This window comes from Pempheris klunzingeri, chromosome 19 (assembly GCF_042242105.1).
Source record: "Pempheris klunzingeri isolate RE-2024b chromosome 19, fPemKlu1.hap1, whole genome shotgun sequence".
NCBI classification, from domain to species: Eukaryota; Metazoa; Chordata; class Actinopteri; order Acropomatiformes; family Pempheridae; genus Pempheris; species Pempheris klunzingeri.
In genome coordinates, this window is record NC_092030.1 from 10448911 (window position 1) to 10469362 (window position 20452).

General features: G+C 40.4%; 2 protein-coding genes across 6 annotated transcripts in view; both read left to right on the forward strand.

Moving 5' to 3' along the window:
- Nucleotides 1–993: 993 nt before the first annotated feature.
- Nucleotides 994–12524, forward strand: odf2a (outer dense fiber of sperm tails 2a). Its single transcript, XM_070850237.1, has 19 exons — nt 994–1102; nt 1780–1896; nt 2125–2238; nt 2332–2508; nt 3722–3909; nt 5806–5947; nt 6205–6333; nt 6960–7034; nt 7186–7257; nt 7421–7537; nt 7724–7909; nt 8318–8427; nt 9283–9418; nt 9625–9735; nt 9877–10140; nt 10703–10803; nt 11358–11520; nt 11881–12006; nt 12095–12524. Exons 1-19 carry the CDS (start codon nt 1100–1102, stop codon nt 12263–12265), a joined length of 2502 nt encoding a protein of 833 aa, XP_070706338.1. The 5' UTR covers nt 994–1099; the 3' UTR covers nt 12266–12524.
- Nucleotides 12525–14928: 2404 nt separating this feature from the next.
- The window catches only part of sptan1 (spectrin alpha, non-erythrocytic 1), a 39253-nt gene continuing 33729 nt past the window's right edge, over nt 14929–20452 (forward strand). For 4 of the 5 annotated variants that reach the window (XM_070850473.1, XM_070850476.1, XM_070850475.1 and 1 more), the window contains exon 1: nt 14929–15009. The gene's annotated coding sequence lies outside the window, so the exon portion shown is untranslated. Of the gene's footprint in view, nt 15010–18118; nt 18219–20452 lie in introns of those variants that run through there. The other variant, XM_070850474.1, reaches the window with a different exon arrangement.

Here is a 20452-nt window from a genome sequence, read left to right on the forward strand (position 1 = left end):
GTATGGAGACAGAATAGCTGTTGTTAGATCAGGGCCCTTAGTTAGACCAGGGCCCTTAGGCATGTAGGAATGCACTGTAGTGACCCTACAGACCAGAGTGCAGGCACAGGTCTGCAGAGTGGCCTTCACAAATGCCCACTGCCGTTTGCAACAGCGTTTAGAAACACCAGCCTGCGATGCAGGACTGTATACAGGAGACACCGTTGTGGTACCTGAAATGTCGACATGTTACTGTGTCTGCCCTGATGTGTCTGCGCCTCCCCACTTAGTAAGGAACATGGATGGTGTGGTAACAGAGTGCACAGTTCTCACAGCTCAACAACTCTCCATTTTCCACTGTGATATTAATGAATCTCAGGTTTTTATTGTAAGAGATAATTATGTTTGTATTCCATGTTAGTGCTAATGTTAAAATTGAATAAACTATACATAACGTTCACCACGTGTAGCATTTATACAACACTACCTCCATTCATTCTTAGTGCACCCTCACTACATGATGTATTTTCTGTGTTATTATTTTTATTGTTTTATCTTAAAAGTCTTGACTGCAATAATTATTAGTACGGTGTTTTTATTTTATGCTGAAGGGGTTGACGTTGCTACGAGTAAAATGTGACTTTATGGTTTTTCATCGCCCGTCGGTGGCCACGTTGAGGTACTACAGCGCCTCATTGAATTAAACACTCACAAGATACGTCTCAAGTTAAGGTTGCTAGTTGATAACGTGTTTTAGTAGGGGATATAATGTGCAGGAGATTTGGTTATCAAGTTCCTGTTCAGTGCATTTCTCTATCAAAGAGAGGGGGTGGTTGCTCTTGCACACTATGTATCTTTGATACTACCACAGGTTGTTGAGTTGAGGGTGTTGCTAAGAAACGTTAGAATGTTGACTGGTCCAATCACTGTTGGAGAAAGATGTCACATGCTTTAGACTGACCAACCAGACGGAAGTTAGCGTCAGTAACTGTTTATCCAACCTGTCCACTCCAAAAGACTTTTTACGAAAGCCCACTTATTTTTGTCTGCTAACCAAAAAATGCTCTTCTGCTACTGAAATGTATTTTTGAGCCTTGACGACTATATACTGGTTTCTCACATGGTAAGATGTGCTAGCGACTGTCCAGAGGCTTGAGGCTGCCATTGTTAGCTAATAGGCTAAGTCTAATGCTAGGCCAAAGGAGACTTTTTGTTAGACTAACGTTAGGTTGCCTTTTGATTCATCTAAGAGTAGTCTTAGGAAGTCATAGCTTTGATTAATTGTGCAACTTAATTTAACTTTGTATTATTGTGAAACTACCTTGAAATTCAGTTGATTACATACTGCTTCCAAGGAGAGATTTAAAGTACAGAAGTGGCTGAAAAATATACAAATTACATTTTTATAAATGGCCAACACACCTTTATCATTCCTGGGTTTACCCTAGAAGATTCAGAACATTTGCTTTATCCCTGTTTGACATGTAGCCATTACAGAATTGTCTCACAAATGTACCCCCAGTAATGATTGTAAATGTGCTGTGCTACAGAAATGTTAACAGCCTTGCCTAGAGGGAAAAGATGGAATGTGGTACAGTCAAGAGAATCTGAAATTTCTTATGACATATTGTGATTTTGTATGGAATTATTTTTCTTATGCTCCCATATACACTCCCCCTTCCCCCTAACTCTTTTCCCCAAGTTCATGTCATTAGTTTGATGTTAATTAGAAGTTCTCTGTTAAATTCTAATCTAAGCAGTTAAATTGGTTGGAGATACTAATCACCCACAGTTTCACAGAGGAAAGCAATGAGAACTCGGTCAAGTTCACCTCCAATTCATGTGCACGTCAACGATGCCACACCAGTCCATGTGCATGTGAAGAGTCAGAGGACAAGTCCTGCCAGGAGGCCTCAGGTTAGAGATTGTACTGATTTGGACTGCTTTCTTTTTTTTTTTTATTGTAAACTTCTTGAAGATATCTTTCTCCTTTTTTTCTTATTTCCTGATCAAAGGTTGGAGATCTTGTGAAAGTCATTACTGTTCATTGTACTGTACACACCTGTTCTCATACTATGTAGTTCTTCTGAAGCATAGAAACGCCTGACAGACATGCACACACTGTACACACACTGTGTTTTAAAGGGGAAGGCCAAGGTTGAAAGAGGAAACCTCCGTCCTACAGCCAAAGTGAAAACTCAAGTGCCATGGTTACCACCAGGAAAGGCCTCCATACGGGATGCTTCGTACAAGTGGGAGGTAACACATCTTTAAAATGACTTCATTTTCAGCATTGTGAAAGATTCATCCAGGCTAAGAGATGTTGTCACTGAAAGTGTAATTTCCACCAAGGGGCCAACGCACTGCCTTGAGATCATACCACCGCTGCCTGAGCCTGATCATTCCCAGTCTGCACTGCAATTGGCTGACCTCACATCTGAAGAAGAGGAAGGCCTGCATGGACGAATCAGCCAGTATGAGAGAAAGATTGACAGCTTACTGACTGAAGTTAGCTCCCTGAAGAATGAGGTCAGTTTCTCCTCATCAAGCAAGTCTGTCCCTTACCAAGTTGCTGTGAGGCATAACTCCAGATTTAACATTATATTTGCTTCATACTTGTCTTTCTAAAAAATACATTTTTATTGAAGACCTCATGGATGATTCATTGTTTGTGTGCAGGCAGACTCAGGCATTTTGTTCAGGTTATCATTGGGATTATTATTATTGTAAAGGTAGAACATTTTTCACTTTGGGGTCCTGATATCAATTGCACAATGTCTTTTTAGGGCACTCCACTGATTTTACACATGAGGATCACTTTATTTGTCTCGTACCGTAATACTAAACTTGTGAAAACAGCTGTATGATGTCTTCTGTGGCTCTGAAGGGAGCTAAGTCAGAGCAGTCTGAGGAAATAACCCAGATGATGTCATTAGCACAATAAACTTACAATAGAAAGCTGCATTACAAACCTGGAGCATGGAGTGTGGGTATTTACAATGCAGGGAGGGTCTAATGAAAGATGATATCCAGTTGCATTATGGGAAATAGGAACAAGGAATGGGTAGTAGGATTTTTTGGAGCTTGACCCATACTAGGATTTAAAAGTCAGTGCATCTCAACCTCTGCAGCATCAATTCAATTCTATTTTAAAAATGATGTGTCTTTCATGTCCCCCAACTCAATGAGAATATAATAATACATTTGCTAGTGTGCCTCTTTATGTCTTAAGACAGGGATTCCCGAGGAGTTTAGTTTTTGTTTAATCACATCTTTGATACAAGGTGTTGGAGAGAGACAAGGTGAGGAGTCAAGAGAATGTATTGTCTATATAAGGTTCCATCGCTGAACCTTTCCTAGAGCTAACTGTCCAGCTAAACTCAGAAACCAGACAAGAAGGTTTTTAGTCAAGAAGGTGACCAAGAATCCGATTGTAGCTGTAACAGAGCGTCACATGTACTCCGCACAGATTGGAGAACCAACTGTGTGTGAAATGCGCACATTCTCACCGCATATTGTTCTTTCATACCAGTTTATGTATGGGAAACTGCATGCTTTTTGTATGTACATATGTATGTATGTCTGGTCTGATGAGAAAAAACGGCACTCCACGTGAAAACTAGGTATTGCTCATCATCCGTCTACTGCGATCCCTGTTGTGCTTCTGGTGTCCACAAAGACCCCAGTAACATTGTGTTTCTGTTTCTCTGTCTACGTTGTTTGCACGTCTTTATGTGTGCAGGTGGAACTCCGAAAGAAGGAGCAGCTGCTGGAGCATCAGTCAGAGCAGCTGTGTGTCTCCCAGCGAGTGATCATCAAGCAGGAAGAGGAGCTGGCTGAGGTGACCAAAGAGCTAGAAGAGACTGAACGGGAGAACACACGATTACGCCAATCCATGGAGAAGATGCTAGAGGAGACCGACTACAACAGGCAAATATTATAGTAAACTTTTATAGAGCTTCACATGGGAAAGGGTGGACAGGAAGTACAGTCCGTGAGAGGCGCCCTCTTGTTCTTTTTTTTTTCTCAGTGGATAGTTTAAATAGGAAAACATACAGGATGTCCTGATGCCAGGAACCATCAAAGACATTATGAGCAATTACTGTATCAGTCTGGATGATGTAAAAAGGCAATTCTGCACAGAGCGAAGCCTGAAAGGACCTTGTTATGAGACAAAAACAAACTTGTGCAGTAATGATGTTGACCCTCTGGGCTGTGGTGGAGCATCTTTTCCACTGCCCAAATCCCCATTCAGCTACACCACCTGTTCATTTACAGATGGGTGACAAATTAAAGGAAAAACTACAAAGTGTTGAGCTACCATGAACAGCTTCAGTGTGCTGTGGCATTGATACTGCAAGTCTCTGGAATTCTGCTTCAGGGATTGAACACCATTCTACCAAAAGATTCCCTCATGGTGTTTTGATGTAGGTGGTGGAGAGTGCTGTCTAACCTGTTCTTATAGGTGTTCGATTTGTTTGCAGTTTGGTGATTGCGAAGGCCATAGATTATCGTTGACATCATTTCCATATTCATCAAACCATTAGGTGACCCCTTGTGCCCTATGGATAAGGGCGTTGTCATCCTGGAAGAGACCGCTCCGATCAGGATATAAATATTTCCTCATAGCATAAAGGCGATCACTCGCAACAACTTTGTATTGATTTACAGTGACCCTTTCCTCTAAGGGAACAAGTGGACCCAAACCATGCCACCAAAACAGCCCTCACAGCATTGCAGAGCCATCGGATCCTCTCAGTGTAGGGTCAAGCACTCAGGCCTGCACCAGTCATGTGTACACAACTTATGGACTCACTGCCGATGGTTTCTGCACCCCTGCATTCTCAGATGTGCATTTATCTTTGTACTGAGGGTTTATGCAGTACAACCCTATTATAGTGTCCTTCTCTATGTAACTGTGGACATACAGTTCTTGCTGACACAGTCACACAGTGACATTCTCCGTCACCTGAGGAAGAGTCGCTCCTGGTTTACTTAAATATTGCACGACAGCACAAGCATCACGTTCATCAAATGTTTACTGATGTCTTTACCATAGATCTAACTGCAGTGTCACTTTATCACTGTTCCTATTGAAGCACAGGCCAGCTGAGCAGTCTTTGTGACTGAAGCTCCTGCCATCTGTGTCCCAACAATGAACCCTCTTTCAAAGTCACTTACATCTTTTATTCTTGCCAACTTGATACAAAATTAATTAAATTAACTGGGCTGGCTCAGCATTTGCCACAGAGTATAACCTGATTTTAATTGTACCATGCAGTGCACAAGTGTGGAAGCATGTTTCCGCACTCGTTTATTCAGGTTTTTCCTTTAATGTCATCCATCTGTATATGTCATATAAAGCTGGGAAAAATCATTTTTGTAATGTTGCTCTGTCTTTTCGAAATTACACCATAGCAAAATGAACGCATCTTTCAAACATTACAGCCCTGCTGTCATTTGAAATAGAACCTAAAATGAGATTTCACCTGTTGTAATTAAGTTGAGCACAAGCATTTGACCTGGGGAAAAGGTCTAGTCAGCCATATTTTTACAAATATCATCATTCAGCAGGTGACATTTTTATTTTAGCAGTGTTTTAATGGCAGAGATGAAGAATAGAAAAAATCCTGTGGTAGTCCACGGTTGAGGGATATTTATTTATTCAGGATAATGAGCAGCTTCTCTATCTGGTGCCAAGAAGGTTTGAAGACTGCATGTCCTCTGTTTATGATTCTCTTCTGTAGATTCATGTGTACCTATAGGAATACTGGTAAGACAAAGTTGGTGTTCATATGCACTATTGTTCCTGTTTTGTTCTTGCAGATCAGACAGGGACAGCTCGCAGCAAGACAAAGCTGCTTTGCTCAGGAAACTGAAGGAGGCTGAGCTAGATGGGACAGCAGCTGCCAAGCAAGTCTCAGCTCTGCGAGAATCTGTTTCCAAACTGTGCAGTGCAAGTGGCAGTGTGAGTAGTTACTGGCCTCATTATGTGCCCTGTCAGGTCCTGCATGCTCTAAAAACCTGATAACTTTAGAAAGCAACAGGCTGCTTTTACATCACTAGCAATCAGACAGGCCTGAGAAAATAAAAGCCTCTCTATGGAGCTGACAACAACACGTTTAGCTATCATAAAGGGCCAGAATAAATAAATGCATAATTCAATTCAATGATTTGTCATTCCTATCGCAATCTTTGATAACGCTGTCTTTTTGTTTGCTGGAGAAGAGGCTGTCAGGCTCTGAGTCTTCAGTCTTGGCCCGTCAAAAGGAGCTGTTGCTACAGAAACTGGAGACATTTGAGGCCACAAACCGAACTCTGCGGCATCTTCTCAGAGAGCAGCACGGATCTCAGGTACTGTGTGTGAATCATGTTTAAAACACTGTCTACGTCTGCTAATACACCAGCAAGTCAGATGTTGAAGTGGATACACAAGAAACACTTTGGATCTTCTGGATGTGTGATGCTAACTGATATATATCTGTCTATATTCTCTGTAATCAGACACATTTCTGCCTTATATTTGAATGTCAGCTGTCTTTAAAGAAAGACATTTTTTGGGATGGTTGTCTGTGAGATAAGAACCAGACAAGGAAACTTCAGTACAAAAAGAATAGAAATAAGGGGCTCACAAGACAAAAATGTACAAAAATATCACAAAAGTGTGCCACAGTTCTCAGTGAATTTGTAGTCACAATCTGTGGGTTTAGCTCCTGATTTAGCAAGGCAGCAGCTCATTATGCAGTCAGCTCCTGCACTTATTCTGCCAGTAATAGAACTCATAGATGCAGTTCAGTTCAGGTTGGATTCCTATGAGATCTCCTATAAATAATTAGAGTGATCTGGACTCCACAACTTTTACTTAAACCACTGTCAACTCTACATGAGGAAAAAAACTTTACATAGCATAATATATATGTAGACTTTTTCCTCATGCAGAACAACTAACTTTCGTGTGTATATGGACTGTTTTTGAGCAGATGGAGTCAATGCGACTGTCAGAGCAGAAGGATACGTTACTCAAGAGACTGGCAGACACAGAGGCAGAAAATGCTGTGAGTTTAATAGAAGCTTAACAAATCTTCTGTATTTTAGTTTAATTTGTCCAAAAGTTTTGTCTGTTTTGTCTGTTCATCTGACTGGCTGATAAGTACCATATATTTTCCCCATGTATTCCCCCCCCCACATGCTCTCTTCCTTTTTCAGCATCTTGTGGTGAACCTTCAAGAAAAAGACAGAGATGTTAATCAACTTTCCAAACTTTTAGAAACTGAGAAGGTACTGTGAGCAGAGCTGTCAGTATTTGTGATTCTTTTTATAGTAAATGTGGCTCGGACAAACTGGGATCCAAAACATAGCAATATCTTACTGAGGCATTCACTCCGTTAGTTATATACGTATTCGTCCGTTATGTAACTTCTGCTGGATTTTGGGAATGCAGGACAATTCCAGGAGCACAGCTGATTTGACAAAGAGTCTGGAGTCAACAAGAGCTCATTTACAAGGACAGCTCCGCAGCAAAGAGGCTGAGAACAACCGGCTTAATGTGCAGATAAAGGTTTGTCATGGTCTGTCTGTCCTAGCACATGTCATCATCTGTAATTATCTATTGTTGCTTGGGGTATGTATTATGATGATGTGAATGGTGCATTAAGTTTGAGTGCTTTTGTCACCAAGGATACTGCAGTCAGCATTTCCATGAACCCAGCTACAATCCTTAGTCTTGTCCTTTCCTTTGGTTCAGAACCTTGAGCGAGCAGCCAACCAGCAGAAGGCCGAGAAGGAGCATCTGATGGAGCAACTGGCGAGGCTGAAGCAGCAGGCCAGTGCAGACCGAGAGGCTCTGAAACGAGCCACAAGAGCCCAGAAACAGCGAGCTGAGTGCAGCGAGGCCACTGCTGGCCAGCTGAGCGTCCAGCTGTTGGACATGGTATGGACTGTGTCACAGAGCAGACAGGCTGTTCTACTACAGCTCTAGACTGACTAGTCAGAGACACACAAGACACAGACATGTTAGGTTCATTTATTACTTATTCATTTATTATTTGATTCAAGACCTAAATCACCCTGTCAGGGTTTGTTTTGCAATAATGACCGGCTCACTGTACATTAACTCTCATAGAATCACTGTTAACATCCTCACTAGTTACTTTTGTTAAAGAAACACTTGCTCAGTAGTGAACTGCTCTTTTGTTCCTCTTGGCTTTTTTCAGTTCACCCTTAAAGAAAGTTTTAACACACACACACCCACATTTCTTTTGCACTGGTGTCTGTAACAGAATCTAGCAAAAACATTTCACTGTGACAAAAACATTATTAAAATTATTTCTTTTTACAGGACAAGCAGGTGGCCGACGCACTGTCAGCAGCTGAGACCTGGCAAAGTCGCCATGCCCAAGAAGTTAAAGACAAGAGTAAACTGGAGATTGAACTATCACTGTTGAACAGGTAACTGCAGCTCTGTTACAGCTTCAGATACAAACAAGTATAAATGTCTGCCGCTACAGTAATCAGACACTATGCAACTGGGGAGAGGTATAAGTTTTACTTTGCATGGAGGAGCTATGCACAGCTGAAAGACAGCTAAAGAATTAGCTCGGAGTGGAATGACTGGTGACAGTTTGGAAGTAATCCAACAAATCTTCATAGAAACATTTTAACTAGTTTTTTCAACTGTGAAATTTGTGAAAAAATTCCACCTGTTGATAAGCAGGTATGCTTCATTAGCAGTCAACATTCTGCTCACACATGGTGAGCAGAATATTCATTTTGAATTTAGTTTCATTTTAGTCATTTAGTTTATATTTTAATTTATGTTTATAACACATTTAAATTCATTCATATTAGGACATGGGCTAAACTGGTGTTTTTCTCCTTTGGGACAAAGTCAGACTACCTGGACATGGCTTGTAAAACAGGCCCACATGTGAATTTAACAGAAAATTCTTCACTCACAAGTTCCTTTGGAAGGCATCTGTTTATACACATGGCTCCTACATGTGGCACAATGAGTGTCGCACCAAGCCATTCAATTTTGTAGACCTGTCTAGCAGCAGGTTTTATCCGACTAATACGGAAAGTGTTCCTAATAATGCATAAAGCTCCCACTGTCATGAAATCAGTACACCAACTGCAACTGGAGAAAGAATTCAACTTTTTGATATGCAATCAAATCCTATTGAGCGTTGTCTTCATTTCAAGAATTAATCAACTAGTGAAAATGTACTGCTGGTTCTTGTGCAAAACCCTACCATTTTGATCATATAAATGAAAATATGACAGCAGTCGTGTAATGTGATGCAGCCGTATAGCAGAGCTGACAGAGCAGCTGCAGAATTCAGAGGATAAAGGCCGAGGGGAGAGGGAAACCCTGCTGGATCACCTGCATGGACTGAGCACAGAGAGCACAGCTGCCAAACTGGAGAACCAGTCCCTCAAGGTGAAACAGTCCGCAGAAAGGTGGAATTCTCAGTGACAACACATGCATTGAATATTCACCTGATCTTGCCCTGATTAGATTTTCTACACTTCTGTTGTGCTTTTGTGTCTTAGCCTTTCAATCCCACTTTTTCATCATAACAGACTTGCATTGACTTCTATTACATTAGGAGGATGGACTGTGTAATAACTGTGTGTTCCTGTCAGGCTACAGTGTCTGCAGTGGAGGATAAGCTAGCATTGTCTCAGAAAGAGCTCCAGCAGGTCAAAGCTTCCATCAAGCAATATGAAATCCTATTGGACAGCTATAAGATCCAGGTATGTGAAGCATAGTGTACTATTAGGAATGCAACTGAAGGGGATTGTGATATCACAGCAGATTAAAGTCATGGACAATGTTAATGTTCATGAAAAGTCCAAACCCAGTTTTTCTGTCTGTTATTAATCAATGCTGCACAGGTTGGAAAAACCCGGGCCGAGGCAGATGAGTACTCTGCTCGATTGGCTCAGGCAGAGCGGGATGCCCAGGTGGTGCGGGGGGAGCTGGAGCAAGAGATAGAGGAGGTGCGCAGGGAGTTGCTGGGTCGGCTGGCGGAGCTAGAGCCTCTTCCCGAAGCCTTACGGCGCTCTGAACTCCAGCTACAGGAGGCTCATGACAGAGAGCGCAGCCAGGAGAGATGCAACATGGAGCTTAGCACGACCCTGACTGATCTCCGCTTGAAGGTCACAACTGTCCTATGTGTGCAAGCTCAAGTTACTGCATGAAATATTGATTTTAAACTCCAAATTTAAATGTTAATTTGAAAATGAATCAGATATTATCACACTGATTTGGAGAAATAGTAAGACAAATCAAACACTGGCCTCAAAACTGTATTTTGCATTCATTGCAATGGCACCAAATCAGATTTGACTGAAACTTCACTCAATGCTTTCAGCCCAAATAGAGTTAATGCCATTGGCATACAGAAAAACCAACTTCAAACATTTTATTCATAACATCAGAGAGGAAAATAAGTTACAGAAAGTTATAGGATTTATGTGGAATATGGCTTTTATTTTGAATTGAAGTAGCAATAAAAACAACACTGGTGCCCAGCGGAGGCCACTCAATTCAATTCAATTCCAGCTAGATTTAAGGGATTTTTAAAGAACCACATCTATCTTGCTAGAATATATAGTAAGACCACACACATGCAATTAGTTTTAGCAAAAGCTTTAAGCTGGAAACCAAACACTTCCAGTCCAAAATGTCTGATATAGGACTTGTCTTATGTGGTGCTAGGTGGAGAGCCAGGGCAGCCAAATGGAGCTTCTAAGACAGAAAAACAAGGTGCTGCTGGAGGAGAATAGACAGCTTCAGCAGCGAGTGGAGAGCTTGGAAAGGTCGGTATCCACTGCTTTTCTCCACTGGCTTAGAGGCTTTACCTAGACCAGCTTTTGTATTTTTGTTGTTTCATTTATATTTGGCATATTGACACCATTTGAATTAGCTGAATTAGACATTACCCATTCCTGTTTGCAGTGTGTGTGCATTCATGTACACACAAACATCCCTGGATTACTTTGATGTTGAAGAAAACTTAAAAACCTCATTATTCTCAGGCATGTTCTTGAGTTGTCTTTTTTTCTCTGTGATTAGTGGATAAGTGGATTTATAGGTGTTAATTCTTGTTAGAGTGTTGATCAGATTTAACAATGTGGAAAGTGTACATCACACCGTATCTAAAAATATGTATTATTTCTGTGTTCAGTGTTCTGAGTTATGACCAAAAACGTATCTGCTCCAAGTCCAAACTGTGCAGACTGTGTTACAGCTGTGTTATGCTGGAAATACCAAGCCTTAAATATAGATGCTACACATTTCATGTACCTTGTAACGCCATTCACAAATGAGTTTTGATAGCATAACCATCTTCCTTTTTTGTGTAATCTTCCAGAAAGTTGGAGGAGGCTGGCAGTCAGAACAGTGACCTGCTTGTGGTCATTGCAAAACGGGAAGACACCATCCACAGCAATCAGCTCCGCCTGGAAGAAAAAACAAGGGAATGTTCTTTGCTGAGCCGAAAGCTGGAGGATGCTCTTGATGATGCTCGCCATCAGGTTCGAAATTCACAGCTGTTAAACATTGGTCATACAAGTCTGTGATTAAAGAATACAAAAGTAGATAGGCATTACTGCTGCATCAGAACCTGTGTCCTCCTCACTCATTTCAGTGACAAAAAAGAGGTGCAGACACAGAGGTTCTTTGGCATGAACTTGAACCCCTTGTTTTTTTATTTTTAATTGAGTCTGAACACCTGTTTCCACTTCATTGTTACACCCTGGGGCTCCTGCAACTTGAGTGAGTAGGGCTAGGTGTAATTATAAGAGTGCTTATATGTCTTGAAGTGTATGCTGTTTGGGACATACCGGCGTTTATCAGTTGTGTATTATATTTTCATGTGTCTTATTTATCTCCAGGTTTCAGAGACCAGAGAACGTGCTGCTACCAAAGAACGCTCCAGCCAGTCCAAGATATTGGACTTAGAGACCCAACTTAGCAGGACTACCTCAGAAATCAACCAACTGCAACGCAGCAAAGAGGAGGTAAAAGGACTCCATTAATAGTTTACTCAAAAATTTTATGTATCATCTGTGTCATTAGGGCTAAAAGATGTGTATTTATGATGCTCAGGTGGAGCGGCGGTACCAGAGCCGACTGCAGGACTTGAAGGATCGCCTAGAGCAGTCAGACAGCACCAACCGAAGCCTGCAAAACTACGTCCAGTTCCTTAAAGCCTCCTACAACAATGTGTTTGGAGACCTGGCCCACAGCAGCACACTTCGTTCTCCCTCACCCATCTGACAGCCACCTGTCAGAGGTGTATTATATGCACACATTCCAAGACAGATTTGAAAAGAAGACTTGGTCAGTTGTCTGGTTGCTTGTCTCACACCATTTTAAACCAGTAGGTGAAGAGCAGCAATCTATTGGCTGTAAGTGGGGCTTTTAGATTGTAAGATTTATTTAGAAATGATTTGATAGACAATAAAATATGTAATTGGATAAAAAAATTCTAAAGGAGATCCTTTGTAGTATTAAATCCATTAAATTTAGGATTTAAAAATCAAAAAACAGTGACAGACATCAATATACCTACAGTAATTAAACACCTTGTAATACTTTAAACAATCAGTTATGAGTTGAGAAAACTAGAGAGAGGAGACAAGGGCTTCACAACTTCTCAAGCGTAAAGCAAATTATGACACTGACACATTATATTGGCTGCATGAAGGACATGCAATGCAAAATGTGCAAGCTTAGTGAAGTCTGTTCGGAAAGCATCTCTCTTCAAATGCAACAAATTTACATCAGAAAACATTCATGTTTGCATTCCTGTACAAACTAAATGTGTTGCCTCATTTGGTCTGACTGGATACCTGTTGGCATAACACAACTAGACTGTCTTTATTATGTAAAAGGAGATAACCAAAACCAACATTACACCTTATGGTGCTTTCCATATATTTGGGATATTCAAGCAATGCTTTGAACACAAGTGGCTGTGCCTGATGACATGCTAGAGGCTTGATAGTACACACAAACTGCCCTAAGCATCTGTAACCTGCAGCCCTACATCTACCCATCTTGCTCTTGCTGCTGATTTTACTGCAATGCTGCAAACTGTGTTGACTGTGTTAATTTTGCTGAAGACAACAAATGCCGTCTTACAGTGTTCATTCAACTGCTGGGCAATACTAAATAAGGGCTGCTGAAGTTTAAAGAGAAAATGTTGTTTGGTCTTGTAGATATTTTTGTTCTTTGGTCTGAAAGATCCAACAACAAATTCAGATGAAATCAGAGAATACAGTGCAAACATGTTGATGAAATTTGTATTTCCAGTCTTTAGAAAAGCTACTCTTTTTCACCTGTTAGTTTTATCCGCACCTTGTGATTTTTCAAATTGAATTTGTCCTCATAAATATGTGATTGGTAAGTGAAGTCAAAGTTTGTTTTACATGCCAAAAACAACAGAAATTTTCTTAATCAAGCCTAGACAGTGTCTGAGCTAGTCATGACAACAGGTTATATCTGTCTGCATCAGCAGAATTACTTATTAGACTATATATATATATATATATATATATATATATATATATATATATATTTGTACTGCTATATACTGAACCTATTGATATGTTTTTTTTACATTACTCTGTAGCCAAGCCATCCTTGACACGTTATGTGCTTAAATGAATCGATGCTCTGTGATTGTATGGAACTAAAAACATTGGTGCTATCGTTGTCCTTTGGCTGGTACAAGACTGTGTGTGTCAAATCAGTTCTTTTGGGTTTACAGTTTGACAAACAAAGTTGCACTAGCAGAATCAAGCTTGTGTTTTTTTTCACAACTGTTTCAGAGAGTATATTTTATAACTGAATAATTTATATCCACTATGGATAAAAAAAATGTTTTTGTTTTTTTACCTGAGCCAGGCTGACTGAAGATTGACAGTGTCTGTGCTCTTTTCTCAGTTCTTATTTATATATATGTCACACAGTGTTATAAGGAGGATACAAATTGACATAAACACTTTGTGGTGTTGGCTCATTTACATGCAATTAGAGTCTGTGGGCCTGTGGACTGTTTGTAATCATTTGTTTGCCATCCAAGTTAGCTGTCAATCAGAAAATCACACTTCAGTCATCATGGCACTTGATGGATTGTCCCAAAGCAGCTATTCCTTTATTTATGTCCCTTCAACTTCACAGTTATTTTAGGGGATTATGTGCACAATATGGAGGTGTGATTATATTTGTAATGTATATTTTAGTTTGCATTATTAGAGGGCAGTTAAAATGAAAATATCATAGGAAAAAGTTGTGTATCAGCCAATATGTAAGCTCATAAACAGATGGTTTCTTGTCTAATAAGTCCTTGTGGTAGTCAGCTGAGAAGCTGCTGAAGGAATTCTCACAGACAACAATGATGGTGTTTATGTGATGGCTGAAATGCTTTTTATTCACAGCTGAACACAGACTTTGCAGCTCAGTGTTTATTACTGATAATCATTTAAGGTCTAAGGTCTTTTGATTTATCAACAATTAAGTCTGAGCCTGCAGGGATGGGAGGATGATGATGAACACCCAGACCTGCACTGCCCTGCAGTGATTTCATTATGCTCAAATAAAAATGTGCATGAGCAGCAAGTCTTTCTATCCTGCTTTACCTACTATGCCTCCTACAAAGTTTAAGAAGACAGTGTAAGAAAAAAAAAAAATGCCTCAATTCAATCTAAAGATGTCAAGCCAGTCGGCCAGCCTTCAGTTCTGATCATTAAGCGAGTGCACTATTACTTACAAACATCATAAGATTGTAATGATAAGGCTAGAAATTAGTGGACCAACACATTTTGTGTTGACATACTTATGCTCTGTGCTTCGGACACCTCCGACATTTATCGACTTTTTCCGTACAGCTGCAGAAAATTACGTCACGTTTGGTGAAAAAAAAAAAAAAACAGCCATCCGAGAGCAGCCCCTCATCCTTCGCCGTCGATCAGCTTGGACAGCCACCACCTCGCAAGCTCTTTCGAAAACAGACCGAGGTTTGAATGTTTATATTGAGCCCTTTTAAACAAAATTCACTCCACAATGTGGGCCGTGCTTTTGTAGTTGCTTTATTTTTATTTAGTTTATTCAGTTCGTGTTCCCCGGCTGCTACAGATCGCTAGCCGGTGGCTAACGTTAGCTAGTAGCAAGCATTCCTTTTGTTGAATGATATTTACAGTCCGGTACGTTAAATATCGGTACGCATGTAGTTTGTCTCTAAAGCGGTCTGGGGGTTAGACAACATATAAATGCTAACATTAGCCACCCTATCGCATCAAATGAAATAGTCTTGCATTGATACCCACCAACCTGCGTTGCATCCCAACAAAATGGTTGATTTAGATATTCAGAAGTCTACGAATATAACATAGCGACCTGCTATGTTTTCCATCTTGAATGTGTCACCTTATGATATTCCCTATTAAGCTGAAATTTTCACGTTAGCGAACCTGGACAGGGGTTACTCATGAGCTGCTATCTGCTAGTGAGTCCATCCGCTAGCTAACGCTAACGCTAACTCATTTACAACGTACATTTGCACTAAGTAAGATCCAGGCCCTTCTGCAATATTCACTGAAGTGATGCTGATTAACGTTAGGTGTCCATTCAGTTTGTACAAGTGTGTGTTTTGACTCGATGAATCAAATGCCACTGGATTAAGAATGACAAGGTTATGTGGCTAGCTACGTTAGCATGTCGGCCACAGCTTTAAGGGAGCCGCCCAGTGCAGCTGAATACCTTTGGACATATGGCCCCATCTGTCAGTCCTCCTATTACCTTGCATTTATTTAAATGTGCACAGCGTCCCAGTCAGTAAGTTAGCGAGAGGTGCTCTCTGGTGGACGGGTATTCTCAAATACGACAACAATTTGTGACATAGTTTTGATTAATTCAATTGTCAAAAGCATTGCATGAAATATGTTATGAGGAAGAACCCATGAGAATTACGGAATGTAGTTTAACTAAAAGTAAGTGTCTAGTTTGGATAAATACTGTTGATGACTGTTAAAACAGCTGGACTAAGCAGCTATCTCACACCTCTGCAACTGGCTTCGTCAGGATGGTGCCAAGTTCTTCACATACCAGCTACGTAAGAGGAATTCAAATAGAAGTCTGCAGTGTACAGCCTATGAGAGATAGTGATTAAGCACCAGGGAAATTAAAGGAGTACTTTAGTAACTTCTGAGACCCTCGTGACAGCAAACAGTGACATTCTAAGCCAGGGTTCCAATGGTTTGAATCTGTTAAATGTTAATGGTCAGAAAGGAGGCATAATTCTTATAATTCTAATTAGCTACGCTAAGTGCTACTCATATGGTGGTTATACAATTTATTTTAGAAAGAGCATTTGGAAACTTGTATGTAAGCCTCTTTTATGAATATAGTCTACGTGTCTTGTAGGCCTGGGCCCTGGTAATTGGACTGCACTTGTATAGCACTTTTCTACTTTAATGGACAAAGCGCTTTACGATTGGCCTCTCATTCACTCATTCACACACACACTCACACAACAATGACGAAGAAGCCGAATGTGAAAGCAGGGAATTGTAGAGTTTTATTGACAAGGACATTAATTAATTATAAACCATTAGCATGAAATTGCATGGGCACAATCTGACATTTGATAGGACAAAATCACACATGATTCATGTGTCATTGATTAACTCCTACATGATAAAGGATGTCTGTCCATCTGTCAGACCCTCAAAAGAGAAGAATTACAGGTATAGTGTTTTAGCTGCACTGCCACCCTCTGCTAGACATCTGCACAGTATAAGTTCTGCAGCCTGACCTAATGTTGCTGTGATTCAGAAACATGGAAGCAAAATGGGACAGCTCTTTGAGTTGTGCTGCCTAAAATACTTACCAGATATTCCCAGGGTAAATTATGTACCTCCATGCTGCCTTCAATTGGGTTGTATTACAGTCATCACTTGAATGTATGTCTACATGTCTACACAGTTAAACCTGGGCTCATTGTAACAATGCTGTTGACCATGCATTTTTTTCCCTTTCACATTGTTTATTTTTTCAATAGATATTGCTCATCTATTATTTGGCTGAATTCCTGGACGCGGGCAACAGGAAATGCACAATGATTAGCTGTGGTTCCAGCCAGTGTCTGTAATGCCTATCGTTACTGTGAAACGCATTACAGACACTGGCTGGTTTCAAAATAGACCAAGCACAACATCTAGTACAGTGCACTACATATGTTATAGTGATGTTAGAAAGTCATTCAGATAGGGTGGGGTCAGTCGTTTCTGCATGATCAGCTCTGCAGTCATCTGCGGTTGAGTAATATTGATATCTTATAGCATTTAAACACTCTATGCCAAGGCCTGTTCTACAATCAATTAAAACCTTCAGATTTCTCTTTTCTAAACTCCCTCTGAACCTGTACATCAAATGAATTGTCTAATTTTATTATATCTGTAGGATAAGCGCGACCCAAATAGAAAATAGACCTCGCTCTCTCCAGAGCTGTCAGCTTTGGTGTTTGGCCTGCACATCCAGTACAGCCTGCTCACTCATTGTCATTCTGCTCCTGGCATGAACTACTTTCCAGTCATTTTGAGACTGTTTCGTAGGGAAGACTCAGGATGTTTCCATCTAAAATGTACAATGAGTCTTGATTGCATTGACTGCTGAAACATGCTTCCTGTGAGCACATCATGCTTCCTGCATAATCACTGTTGATTGCTTCTCATTGTTTGTGCGATTAATGTTATGCCCTACACAGATTCACTATGTCGACCTTTACTAAACCCAAACTCAAGGTAACATCCATGTTTTTGTCCATGTGCGCCTCTGTCTATTTGTGTGTTCTTTTGTGTCTCTTGGTTTGTCTAGGAAAGAAGATTCGAGAGAAGCGTAGAGAAGTGGTAATGTTGTTTTGCTGCGTAAAGGGTTGGGAGAGAGCTGCAGGGAGGGGTAGGAGTTACAGAGCAGAGAGAGAGAGAGAGAGAGAGAGACGCATAGGCTGGGCTACATCTTGGCTTGCTCTTTGGTAAAGCGTTGTCACTGCAGGTGCAATGCGTCTGTGCTGCGTAGTAGAAGAGACTGCTTCTTCACTCACTATCAGACCGTTAAGGAGTGTACTACAGATGGTCACAAGCTGCAGATTATGACTTTGCCACAGATGTAGCCGTCTGATCAGCCAACATACAAGAAAACCTGAGGATCCTGACTAAAAAAGTCTGATGTGTGTATCACTTTGTTTCTGCAATGGTTGTCTTATTTTCATCCCGACAATCTATCAACTCTGATCTGTCGGTATGAAAATGTAATATTTCATTTAATTTGAATGTCATGAGGATTTGGTAAGCAGCCAGTGTTCTGAATTTGTGCATGTGCTTGTCTGTGTTTGTCTTGGCCTTGATTTATACGGAACCAGGACTATCCTGACTTATTGGTGGATAAGTCCATTCTCATACACTTGGTGTGGCGAAAATAGACATTAGTTGATTTTTACTGCATGCTTTTTGTTGGTGTGATATTTCTTTTTGCATGAAAATGAGGAGTGATCTTACCTTTTTTAGAATAAGATTGACCAAGGTATCGGTGAACCTATATCACAAGTTCAGTCCTACCGAAAACACTGAGTTGGTTTGAACATTTCTTGATGCCGGGCAGTAATTAGCCTAAACGGAGCTTGGAGCTTCTGCTGGCTTTTGTCAGTGAGGGCAAATATTGATTGATTGGGTTTGCTCGGGCTACTGCTGTAATTATTGTTGTTGTACATTTTTATTTTATCGTAGATTTCATTTATATAAATTTAGTATCACATATAGATTATCTTTAACACTTGGTAGGTTGCTAAAGGCTACAGACTTGCTAAATGATCGCTTCAAATTCCCAGTGTAGCTGTTTGCACTTATTGTGAACTTGTACAGCTCATATTGACCTACATGACTTCTTCTGGTGTTTCTATAAGTCATTCCTCAGTAAAGTGTTTTTCTTGCTGGCCATGTAGTAAAGCAAAGAGAATGACAACCCACTGCAGGTTGTACAAAGTTCAGTTTAAGGAAGAAGTAAAGATAGACATCCTTTTCTCTGTGTTCCTCAGTAGGGAAATAGGTTCGCCCCAATCTCGTGAGACTCTCCCATTTCCTGCAAATTCCATTAGTTTCCATCCTCCCAGTATGGCGTCAGTGCGACCTCTATTTATAACAGATGGCTGGGAGTAACTGGGAGTTGGTGAGTGAAGGACTTCATCCATACATCTGCGGACCTGATGATAACAGCAGATTCAGGGAAGGTCAATGCAATCTATTAATCTACTGGAAATATGCTGTATTCTCTTATACATAGTCTAATGTCAGAGTAACCTCGTGAATTCCACCTACTTTTGTCTTCATCAACAGCTAGGTCTATCAAAGTGACCTCCTTTAACCCCATTAAACTAGCACTGAGCTGTAGTTTAATTCAGAATATCTTTAACAAACGTGTCATTTCTAATCAGTGTAGCTATTTGCTGCTTACACTTGAAATGGTTTAGATTTTTGTTACTATCCTGAAGCATGCATAGGCCTTGGTAAAGGCTTATTGATGAATAATTCAGATAAGTCCAATAGTATGTGGGCAGTCATTTTAAATGGGTGAATCAATAACCAATGCCCTCCATTTATCTACCCACCTGCTACTGTGCTTTGTCTCCTGGTAGAGCAAGTTTTTTGTCAACACTTAAAGGCAGCACAGGGCAGTGACTCTAAATTTATATATCTGTGCATTGGAGAAATGCCTGATTTGTAGCAGAGAAGTGATAAAAGGTGGACTCTCAACCTATTCAGTATTTTCATAATCATAATCAACATAGCTTCGAATTTGCTGTTTCCGTCCCTGTAAAAGTGAATGATTGGACTTTGGAACGGTGATGACTTTCGAAGTTACATGCAGCTTGCATAGTCTGAAGTTTCCATCTAGCATTACATTTTGAATATGTATGTAAATATATATATATCAGTTACATATATACAAATAAATGAAAGAAAGTAAGGGTTCTGTGCACTCAGTGGAATTGAAACTAACAGTACTGCTGGCTGATCAGTGAGTCTGGGTGTTTGCTTGACAGAGCAGGAATGAGATGAAAAGGGGAAAAGCTGTTATCTGCAGATACAATATGGGGGGTAGTGCTATCAGCAATTGCACGGCTGTATTTGGGGGCGTCGGGGAACTTCAAGCAACTTTGCTCCAATTTTATTTTTCAGAATTATTTAATTCATGTCAGTAAATTCTAAACTCTGATTAATACAACGCTTTATATTGAAATGTTTTTTTTACCCTTTTATTTCTCATCTCATAAGCTAACTAGAACTCTTAAAGGGTGTGTATTGAGTTCAACATAACATGTCACGTGGTTGTAAAATTTGCTGTGTCATTGCAATTTTTACACCAGTCACACAAGATAGCATTGAATGTCTTGTGTTTTGTGATGTG